Below are 12,234 nucleotides of genomic sequence, written 5' to 3'. Positions count from 1 at the left end.
ACCTAATAGATCACTGTTGTTGAAAACACCAGTTCTAAGGTCCAGTGTGTAACATTTAGGAGGATCTATTGGCAGAAATGGAATATAATATTCATAGGTATGTTTTCATTAGTGTATAATCACCTAAATATATGATTCATTTTTATTACCTTACAATGAGCCATTTTTTTCTACAGATAGTGTGGATCCTCCTTTACGAGTCCGATATGTTGAACCACCAAATTTCAACAGTAGCTCAGAATGGACAACCCAGACACGGCTGCAGATAGGGCCTTTGGCGTTCTTTGTGACCACCAACGCTCAAACAATTAGACCAGCAAATCACACACAAAAAAATCAGTGCTTACTGGGAAAATCTTGTCAAACACATATGTCGATGTTAAAAGGTCCAGTGTGTAGGATTTAGTGACATCTAGTGGTGTAGTTGCAGATCGCAACTCCCTCATTTCACCCTAGCCTTCTAAGCGCGGAGGAAAGACTATGCTTTTGTGCAAATTGTGCAGAAAATGCGAATGCCCCTATGTAGAGCCAGTGTTTAATTTGTCCCTTCTGGACTACTGTAAAAGGATGACTTGTAGTTTTTGTGGATAGAAATTTCTCATTCTAAGGTAACAAAAACACTAATGAAAACATATCTATAAATATTACATTGAATTTCTAACAACAGATCCTCCTAAATGTTACACACTGGACCTTTACCAAAATCATAACATAATCTTTTCTTACTCAATAAACTGCAATAGCTATAAATTCTGAAGCCATGTGGAAAAAACTCTTTAGCTATTTAAGAGATTTAATGAAAATAACGGGGGCTCAATTGGTAAACCGCAAACTTAACTTACTCTCATTAAATTCACGCTGTGTTTTGTAAGACAGCAACTCAATGGCAGACAGAGAAAGGAACTCAAATCAGCCTGAAAGTCTGATTTATTAATTACCTTTTAATGCTTTAGCGTCAGGGTTGTGCAAATTGTGCCAGACAAAAGAACTTTCCATTGTCCTTGGGAAGCGCTCAATCTTTTAGAGTGATTGGATGAGCATTAATTATTAAGCATTCAGCCAAAACAAATGGCACGTCTGTTATAACTCATTGAGCTCAGGGGGCCACATCAGGGCCCCTCTTGGCGGTTGACGGGCAGTGCACAGAAGACGGGTAGAGCACACCTTTAGCATGCGTGCCATCACATCCATAAATGCATGATACATAACTCTTATCTAACCTAACATTCCTAAGTGCACTTCTGAAGCATATCTATCTACTGTATAATCCAGTATCTGGCAGGGTGTTCTGCTGCTGAGATGGACATCAAAGAACAGGACCTGTCTCCTCCTCTTTGATCCGTTCAAGCTTCGGCAGCACTCCTCGCAGTCCTCACTCATGGTGACATCAATGGCTGTTTGCAAATTGAGCAATAAAGCTCAATTTGGCTAACACTGAGTCATATGCATTTTGTGAAAACCACCACCACGTCTTCCATTTTGAGGTGACTGTCACGCCGTGAAGTCTCTTCCCACATATTTCCACTACATACACACAGCAATTTAACAATTAACTCGGTCTGATGACTAACCCATGCTCTGCTTTTTTTCCCCAGGCATGCACCTGTAGAAACCCAGCCTAGATAATGTAGGAAGAAGGTGGGTGTGAGTGAGTTAACAAATAGCACCACTCAAGTCAGCCGCTCTGTTGAATTAACACCTGTAGAAACCTGTAAAAATGAGACAAAGAGGAGCTCTGCCGTCATTGAAAGAAATACATGCACTCATGCTTCAAAATGCTTCATTCATAATCAAATGCATATCATGCCAACTGGTGTCCAACGTCATCCCAAATTTGCAAAACTGAGCTTTCTGAAAGCTTTATTTCTGCCTATTGCATCAAGGACGGAGAGGTCTCCATAGCAATGGTCACCCACAATCCATTACTCTTTTATCCTTTAAGGTATTGGTACATCATCCCTACTGCCTCTCTCCTTTTTATAGCTAAATATTCTACAACTATTACAAAGATTGAAAAAAGGCCACAGAAAGGGAAGGGATCAGTCATAGTGACACAGTTTAAGGTCTCAGAGTAACACCATCATCATGTATGCCAAATCTGGCACTTTAATCTACTTAACTAATAATTTAAAAGTGCATTTGCAAGAGAGAAAGAATGAGCATGTTCTGCATTTCAGTGGAGAGAGTGCAAGTATGTGTGGGAGAGAACGGGTGAGAGCGGCAGACAGATAGCGAGAGCAAGGCCTGATGGGATGCTGTATATAGCTAACAACTGTGATGCAAGGGGTCCAATCATGCATACTGAGCGAGTCTTCATTAACTATCCATCAGGCCTCTCTATTTCTCTTTTGTATGCACACAAAGACAGATTCCTGCACTTCTGCTTTTTGTGAATTGATAAATAGTGATGAAACTACATCATATCCTGTTCACAAAAGTAAGCATGAACAGGAATTTCTGTGATGGCTAAACCAAGCAGCTGAGTCAATGCGACTTAAAAGATAATTCCTGTTTATAAAAACTTGGGTCATATTTTTTTGTAGTTCGCTGAGATCCCAGAACATGGCGACATTAAAGTCTGACAGGAAAAGATCAGATATATAACTAACTTTCTTTAGAGGTGAAGCCAAAAGTGAGCACACGCAAACTGTCTTTAATAACAAGGAGGGTTTTTACCACAGTTTGGGTAATAATTTTAACATTTAGCTCCGTTAATTTATCCAAATAGGTTCAACTTACCTGTGGGTTTGCTAACAACAACAATCTGATTGCCTGACTGTTTGTGTTTATGTTCTTTACCCCGTCTGTGTTCTTTTAATCAAATCCACTGCATTCCCAGATCAGCAAATAACATGGCCAAAACTATGAATACAAGATTCACTTTGTAATAAAATAAATGGAATTATCCTTAAGCTGCTATTAAGTTCCTTTAAGGCAAGACTGAGTAACTTTAGACTGTATTCTGTCTTTGCCACAAGTGACCACAAGGGGAAAATTTCAGAATAATGGCAGATTAAATTTCCCTTCATTTTCCAAAATTCTCTTGGAATGGGTCCATAAGCAGGAAACAACACATATGTCTGCTGGTTAGCTAGTTAGTTTACTGCTTGATTTACTTTCGTAATAAAACCATTAAAATGTTTATCTGTGACATTTCAATATGTAGTGTAATAGTAGCAGTAGAGATTTATTTAAAGTTAGCTAATTTAGCCAACATTGTCTATCATAAGCTACTGGTCATACCAGACCAAGTAAGGCTGTAACGTCAACCCTTGAATGTATTGAATTGAGCAAGGGTGCTAATTAATTCCACTTTTAATTTGTAAGAGAAATATTGTATTATTTCTTTTTTTCAAAAGTGACATCAGGGTGCCCTGATGGCTTGCCTGATGGAGATGGCGCCCTGTGTGCCAAGGCTAAGTCCTCGCTGCAACAGCCATAGGTTTCCAGTCTGGCCTGTGGCCCTTTGCTGCGTGCCGTCCCGTCCCTCTTTCCCCCTTTTCTGTCTATCTTCAGCTTTCCTATCCAATTTTTAAGTAGTAGTATAGTATAGTTTAATCCATTTTCAGCTTTAATAGCCACTAACTACTGACTTCCAAAATACTATCTCTCAGACTGTGTAATTACAATCTCAGTGGTTACCTTTATATTCCATGTACCTAATGTGTTGGTAATTTGGATAATCATTATGCAATTAAGGGAATACAAGCTTAAACAGAAGTATGTTTTGACATATCTGCGTGACTGACAGGTGTTTCAGCCTCTTACAGTCAGCCATGGTGGTTGCTGCTTGCTTGTAACACTTCAGTTCCTCACAGGCTTCCCCACCATCTGACCGATGACTGGTAACTTGTCAGAGCACCTATAAAATTTCAAACGTAACCATACATGCATGGATGATGTCACAGATGTTAGGGTTAGGGGTTACCTAACCCATGTACATTTTAAGAAACTAACCAAAGTGACTTATGTGCCCTGCCAGTAAAGAAGATGTCAAAGATACCACACTGCACAACTGACAGGTGATAAAACGCAAACTGCAGTGCATGACCACCGTAGTGATGAGTGCTTAGCAACTAATACACCCCCAAATGTTGAATAAAGAAGCTGTCATCTCACACCTTTAACACAACCAACACTGTTAATGTGAAAGTCTTCCTCATACGAAACCTCTCTCCTAATTACCCTAGTTGCAGCCCTCCACACTACTCCTGTACACTGAGCTATTATAGTCAACCAAAGCAGCACAGGATGATGATTGGCAGGGCAGATTAACGTGACTGGCAGCGGCTACAAACATGCCCAGCGGCATGCCGTCACCGCCCACGCTCGGGCAGCCATTTGCCCTGCTCTCCTACCCAGCGTCAGGTCTGCTGCTGTTTACACGTCAGACTCTATTTACTCAGCGAGGCCTTGCCGTCTGTTTGCAGCAGATCATCCGCATTTGCTGGCCTCCTACAACCTCAGACTCTGCACAATATGATTTAACAGGGCTTTTGGGTAAGGCAGGTGGGCCCTCGTACACCTGTAGCTCTGGTTAAACAAGAAGAACAAGTAGACTAAAGCACATCACTATGTTGTCACCTTTGACATTGCAAACAGTTAAACAGACATGCACACATGGATCGGTTGTGTTAGTGATGCTCCCTCACCCTTCTTTGCATCGCTGCCTCAAAACTAACAAGCTAGCACACAAGGGGTTACTAAACAATAAGGGGTTCATGGTCGAGCAGGTTTCTGAAATCAATCAGTTTCACAGACCGGACGGATCTGAATGAAAACAGGCTGTGGTGATGAGTGATGATGTTGCCATGACAACAGGCAGGCTGAGCGTGCAGCCTGGCTTTGGTATCTTCAGGCGTGCGGCAGGCGGCACTCAGACGGTTTGGGTTTTTAACCTCTTAAGTGGAAGAAAGCAAGCTGCAGTCTCAGATGGGATCATGGGAGGATGGGGGGAGGGGGAGTGGGTGAGGGTGACGTGGTGGCGGTGGTGGGGGGGGACTACAAAGTCAGGCATCAGCTAAACCTCTGCCTCAGAGCGCAGACATGGGAAATGAAAAAGGTGGTGTGTGTTATTTCTTTATTGTTTTGTTTTTTGTTACCATCCCAATCCAGCAATGGCCAACTAGAGATATGAGAAGGACAAACAAACAGATTAACACATAGGAGAACACATACACCTACACACACATACATAGAAAACAGCCATATATTCTCTACACAATCATAGACATGAGGAAAATCAACCAGAAACTCTCTGTCTGTCTCACACAGACAGGTGAACACACCGACAGCCACTGTTAAAACACACTGCATGCAGATTAAAGAGGCAGCATTGAGAGTGAAGAGAGAACAGGATGGCTACAACAATAGAAACAGCGTGGGGAGCCCAGAGAAACACGCCTGCTACCGCTGACTGCTGGCACATGAACACTCATAGATGAGTTGGTTAAAGGGACAGATGAGACTTTTGTGTTTTTCAGCTTACCTGGAGAAACAAACTCATGAAAGGCTTTCTGACAGCCACAGACAACTGATCTGTGATCAGTCATTAAGCTGTTAATCAAGCTGCTGTTTGTGGAGACTTGTCATATTAGTTGAGATATACTGTAATTACTGGAAACAAATGAGGCCACGATGAAGAGGATCGCTGCTCTGCCATGCTGATAGTGCTACTGCCTCTAAAAATTAAGACCACATTTCCCATAAACCCTGTCACTCCTGTTGCAAAGAGGGCCTTTTTTGCTTGCCCTCCCTCCCTGACAGTGTACTACATGTGTTTAATTGAAGAGCAGGTTACAGGAGCTGTTGGTAAAAAATATTTTGCAGTATGCTTTTACTAAACACATACTGAGCTAACATTAGAAACTCTTAAAGTTTCAGCTCTGTTTGCTCTGGGAAAACAACACCTTCTTTTATTTTCATTGGCCTATTTGCCAAAAGAGCTGACCAATGGCTTACAATTAAAAAAAATTTCAGTAATACAAAGATTTGGGTGAATCAGTTTAAAAAGACGATAGATAGCAGTGTACAAAGGCAGATCCCACGGTTATGGTTGGATAAAAAAAGTTAATCTTATACTGTATATATTGTGATACGTATTGTATCGACAGATTCCTGCCAATACACAGCCCTAATACTGTAAACATGGATATAAACAATGCAGGATTCAAACTCTTATGAGGGGAAACAAATATGATTTTGTTAAATCTGATGGAGAAACAATGTGATTTGGTGAGTAACATAACTTTTAATTTACAAGAAAACTCCACAGGGAACCTTTAATGTTTCTGTCCTCGTCAAAAGAAGATACTCAGAACTGTAAACTCAGTAACACAGTGGTCAGCGGGAACCACTTGAATATATGAGAATGACATTAAAAACAAGATATAAATTGGATGGTTTAACTGCTTCATTCAAATCATGTGGGTTTGGGATGCCCCTGTGGCTTAGTGGTTAAAATTTTGTGACTCGCAATGTCCCTGGTTTGAGTCCGACCTTTGTTGCATCTCTTCCTCCTATCGCCATCTTTGGAGCCATGAAATGTTGTCAATAACTCTTTCAACGTACACATGGCATGCAGATACAGTAGACTTTTCTGCTCATGAACGTGTTGTTTTCTATATACTTAAACATTCAATTTGAAACAAATGATTCAGTGACATAAACTATTTCCTAGTGAAGTACTGTATGATGTAGGAATCACCCACCTAAATCATTTTGGTCTATCACTTTGATTGATTGCCATATATGATTAATGTTTAGATGTAAATGATTTATCTATCCAACTCTTTAATTCACCACTATACCACATTTCTGTTGTGAAAGAGCACTTAACAGTTAATACTGCCACCTCTGTGGTGTCAAAGGTTAAGTGTGTAAGAGGACGGAGCTTTCCTCTGGCATGGGTCACCAGGCTGAAATCACACCTTTCATTTCCATGGAGGATAATTTCACATTACTCTCGCCTAACGCCTTGTCAGGGGGCGGATTAGTGCCCCCGAGGGCCCTCTTTTAGACACACAAACACTTGCTTTCACACCACCTCTCTTTCTCTCACACACATAAACAGAGCCTCTTTCTGTGTATGGGAGTTGTATTAACAAAAAGCCAGCTGGCCTTTAATAACAGAGGAAGCGTTTAGGCATCTCTGCGTGCTGCCACCGTGACACCAAACTGAGGCCTAACATGGCTGCAGGTGGAGCATCATCGCCATCAGGGAATGTGGCTCACAATGCAGGCAACAGAGGTTTGAAGGCACTAACAGAAACAGATGCCTCTGTGGTACTGGGAAATGTGGCGTGACTTCATCTCTGTGTGTGCATACTGGGTGAGTGTTGGTGCAGGGAGACAGATGTATGCGTGTTGTAAACACAAGCATTCAGCTCCATCAACTCCCTTCTGCCAGCGAAGCATCGCTGAAACTAACTCAATATTTACCGCTGATACATCACTGCTAGTTCCTCTGTCAGCAGGGTAATTGCCAGAAAACATTTCCAAGAAATTACCAATGAAATTTGGTGGAAGAGTACTAGGAAAAACAGTGACAGGTTATCTACAGTTTCCCTTTAAAAATGGTGGCTGGGTTAGAGGCTGTAAAGTAACTGTAATGTAATCTAACCTCAAATGTAACTGTGGTGTAATATCATTCTTTCACACATTAAAACAAATCTCTGCCCTCATCTTTGCCGAAAGTTAGCTGATGGATTGTGAGAGAAGGACGAGAAGTCGTATAGGGCAAGGTCAGTGCCAATACCACACACACACACACACACACACACTCCTTCAGCCCAACCCCTGCCATTTTGTTAAAAATGTAGATGAGAGGCGTACCCTGGAACTGGGTGATGGAGGAAACAGTTAAACAGTTTTGAATTAGATCAACAGGCCAAACTGATCACTGGTGCCAGGCACTGACTCATCACAAGAATTCTGGGAATACTGTAACTCCAGGATATTCGTACAACAATGGGGCACTTCTACTTCCACTGTATTTAGCACTAATGTAGGACAAATGCAGAATAAAGGGGTGAACTATGGTAGCAGCTAGTGGGGAGACAAACTGCTATTGTTTGACTAACTATGACGATATGATTGTGAAACATAAAAAAAACTTTTCCCAGAATTTTTGTTGGCAGGTAAATAGTCTCTGAAATAGCATTCAAACCATGGCCACACATAGTTTAACAACCCACTTCACAAAGTAGTAAGGGGCTAGATCATTTCAAAGGAGTGACCCCTACCATGAAGTTAGACTAATAATTGACTAATATCAACTTCTGGGAAGAATTCACAATGAAAATTTTACTCGAAAGCGTTGTGTGTGATAGCCTGATTAAGTACAGGTAGTCAAACATCGTGTGTGCAATTTTGGGAAAAGGTCATCACAGCAGTAATCATTTTCTCATCAGCACAATACTAAGGGACGCACTACACACTATTCTAACTGGTATGTGCATGTGCTTAACACAGTGTGTTACTGAATTATGTTGCATTTTACTGTGGCTAAAGTAAAGCTCAGGGTCAGGCCGTACAACGTTTCTTTTACTTCCTTGAGCCTTCTGACAGCGTTTTTTGCTGCAGCATCATTGTTGGTCTGACATGGCTTTCAAAGTGCTGCTAAATCCAGAAGAACTTTATCTAAAATTTGTTGAGAATTTTAGCATCCTATAATGGTTTAAAGGATTGCGGGAAATACTCTTGTTTGCTTTCTTGCTGAGAGTTACATGAGATGATTGATACCACATCTTTACGGTAAATATAAGGCTAAAGATAGCAGCCGGTTAGCTTGCCGAAGCTGGAAGCACTGAGAAACTGTAAGGTTTACTCCAAAAGGCAAGTCCACCTCCAAAGCTCACACATTAGCATCTTACATCTCATTTGTTTAATCCTTACAGAAATGGTGTATAAATGATTAGCTGTGATTGTATGAGGATGCAACCTTGAGGTTGCCAGGCAACCAGTGGGGACTCCCTGTTTTCCCTTGTTTACAGTCTTTATGCTAAGCTAAGCTAACCATCAGACATAAGAATGGTATAGATTTTTCAACTAACTCTCAGCAAGAAATTAAATAAGTGTATTTCCCAAAATGCAGAACTATTCCTTTAAATGCTGTTAAGGAGATTTGTGAGGGTGAAAATATAAAGACTACAGTACACAAAGTACTGTATAGCATATAATAACAAATAATATCACTGCAAAATATCAGCAACCACAAGTTAAAGTGAAACTACTTTTGGTATATAGACTGGCCCTTAAATAGTGAAACTACATTGAATTGCATAAACTGTAGAGCAGAAACCTGCTGCAGCGCTGCTCTCTGGGGGTTGAAACTTTCAGGCAATGTCACCTCTGACCACACCCCAATCAGTGACATCACAACAGGTACTTTGTCACTGACAGCAGATATAAAACATCAGCAGGAGTTTTCTTCCTTTTGTGACGAAACCCTCATCAGTCAAACCTTAAAAAATTATTTAAGATTTTAGCTTTGGAGCGTTTTCATCACCAACTACAACATGTCAGCATTCATTTTTAGTGAAGATCTAAAATGAAAGGTAATTCAACCTAAGGGACAACTGTTGCAGATGTGCCGCCCTTTTATATGCTGACATTAAGTCCATTCAACACACTGGAACAGTGTACAGTGAACAACTGACTAACGTCCTGGCCTTAAATATTCAAAAAGACAGAAAAATGCACATGGGTTTGTCGACTGGGATGTCTAATCTCAGCCTGCATGCTTTTGAACTGCACTCCATCAGGTAAAGCTTCAAAATTCCAACTTGTTATTTGTCACACACACTTTCCCATTGTGCCTGAGTATGAGAAAAAAACTAATGATGATCAAAAAGGAATGACAAAGATGCCACATGTGGCCTCTAAGTTTATATCTCTTCTATTCCCAGCATGAGGCACAGCGCTAATTTTGGAAAAGATAAAAGTCCCACACATTTCCTTTGTTTTTATCAGAAATTTTCTGGGAGGCACTTTGGAGCAGAAATGAGCACTGAATGAGATCTAAACGGCTAACTAACAGGCTGTGAGTGTTGAAATGACATTTCTAGAGCTGTAACCCAATAAACAAAACCCTTGCAACAGGAACAACAGAGTAACACAGATATAGGATGCATGACTGAAATAAACAGCATCAGAGTGCAACAAATGTAGGCTATAGCCTCTGTTTGGCACAGGCCTACACATCTAAAATACACTGCTGCTAAGAATATCCATCCTGTGTTAACACCTTGTTTGCTTATAACAAATGAAAAATCTGCTTTTTTTTAAGTGATAATTTCACCTCTTCCCAAATCAGGTTCTAAAGCAAATGTCACTATCTGGAAATAGGTCAAAATAAGGCAGACTGCTTAAGTAGAGAAATATGAATAGAAATATTATGTCAATTTAATTCAAACTAAGTGAGAGGTTGGAAAGAAATGATCTCACACACTGCGGAACAGATCATTTTTAGAGGAAAGCAAGTTTTGGAGACTTTATATCAACTTCTAAATGACTTTCTTTACTCTTTCGGGGAAATGTTGGGTTAAAACACTTGTTTAATGGGCATGTTGTAGAGTGTGTTTCTGTGAATGAGAAGCAGCTGGGGAGTGAGGTGTGAAGTGGGGGTTATTGTGTGTGTTTGGAGAGCCCCAGACGCAGCGGTGCGCCCTTACCCTCGCAGCCCTGGAGGAGTAGGGATCCTCGAATAGATTCCAGATCACCGGCTGCCACTTCCTCCACAGGCTGACATTACCGTCGGCAGCCACATCCTCAATGCCGAGCCTCTTCCCTATCTCGTCGTCCTCGTCCCCGTTGTCCACGTTGAGCTCGAACACGTCCAGAGCCTCCTCCGCGTCCCGGTGCTGCCGGTATGTCATCCAGCAGCAGGGCTCCACGTCCGTCTCATCGATGCCCCAGAAGGAGAGCTCCTCCTCGAACAGCGGTCCGCACACATCCGCCGGGCAGTGGAGTTTCCCGGTGCGGTAGTAGTTGAGCACGTAGGCGAAGACGCCCGGGTGGCGGTCGAAGAAGTACTCGTTGGTCCGCGCGTTGTACTCGATGAAGCCGGGGACTTGTTGCAGCTGATCCAGCACCGAGTCGATGTCCGAGTCGGAGGCGAGCAGGGCCAGTCGCGTCCCCGGCAGGGTCTTCAGGGTGGTTTTGTAGGTTTCGTGTCTGGTGCCCCCGACGTTGAGGATTATCCTCTCGTTGTCGTCAAACTTGCCCATCGCTCTGTATCAGACATGACTTGATGGAAAGCGGGGGAAGTTGGCGAGTGCAGTCCGGAGGTAACGGCGAGCCCGACGCGCACACACCCACAGTCCAGTTCAAAAAAGCTCCAGGATTTTGGCCGTGGTGCGCAGCATCTCCGATTTCACTCATCCGACGCTTTCGTGGCTATTTAGGGGGCCTAGGAGGATGTCCATCGTTTGTTAAGGGAGATTCTGGGTAGGGGGAGGTCGTCGATTTGTATCCCACAATCCGCTCAGACAGTCAGTGCTCGGAGTGTTGAATGATCTCAACCGGTGGCTCCAAACAGACTGCGCTGCTGCTGCCGTTGCGCGTCTCCGGCGTCCCTGCCCTCTCCAAGACGCACCACCGCTCGTCAGCGTCGGACTCGTTACTCAAGAATATGTAACGTTCCTTTCAAAAAAAAGTAATGCCCGCTCTTTACTCATCACTCCTTGGGAAGAACAGGCATCCAGTACACACCTTTGTAGTTACACTCAAATGTTGTTGTTTCTTTGTTTTATAAAATCAGAAGTTGGCTTCGGAGAAATTAATCAGCGCTCATCTCCGGTGTTCTCACAAACCAGAGGGGACTGTTGCATCCTGAGACAGGGTTTTTCTCCTTTAAGCTGCTTCAGTTACATACAACAACCAATCAGAAAACTGATACTGGGGGCTGAGAAATAATAGGACCGAAAACAATTTTAATTTTACAGATGATAAACTCTCAACTGACTTAGAAATTTAAAGCAGGGATACCAACAATAACTGTGATTTAAGCCTGTCTTCCGTCAACAAGTCATTTAAAGACAAGTAGCTTACAGCATCCTTTGTTTTTATCCTTAAATGATTCCAGTGGGTTATGATTACTACCTGGCATTACAGGTTTAAATGGATTAATTTATTCTGATCCAGGCCTATGGGATTTCACATGTGTGTTTAAGAGGAGATGAACTTTTTCCTCTGAGCATCACAGAATGAGGCACTGCCTTGTCTTTAGAGCCT

The 12,234-nt window shown here is 42.1% G+C and overlaps 1 protein-coding gene across 3 annotated transcripts in view; it reads right to left on the bottom strand.

The window, feature by feature from the left end:
• Positions 1 to 11,694, bottom strand: part of kcnc2 (potassium voltage-gated channel, Shaw-related subfamily, member 2) — a gene marked incomplete at its 3' end in the record, with an annotated part of 86,304 nt that extends 74,610 nt beyond the window's left edge. For 2 of the 3 annotated variants that reach the window (XM_035679769.1, XM_035679777.1), the window contains 1 exon segment: positions 10,674 to 11,693. In XM_035679769.1, coding sequence (XP_035535662.1) covers positions 10,674 to 11,228 — 555 coding nt within the window. In that variant the 5' untranslated portion in view covers positions 11,229 to 11,693. 3 annotated transcript variants of the gene reach the window in all.
• Positions 11,695 to 12,234: the final 540 nt, after the last annotated feature.

This window comes from Morone saxatilis, unplaced genomic scaffold, assembly GCF_004916995.1.
Source record: "Morone saxatilis isolate NCDOM2014 unplaced genomic scaffold, NCSU_SB_2.0 Contig10, whole genome shotgun sequence".
In the NCBI taxonomy this organism is placed as follows: domain Eukaryota; kingdom Metazoa; phylum Chordata; class Actinopteri; family Moronidae; genus Morone; species Morone saxatilis.
Note: the sequence above shows the minus strand (reverse complement) of the source record. Positions and strands in the feature narration are given on the sequence as shown.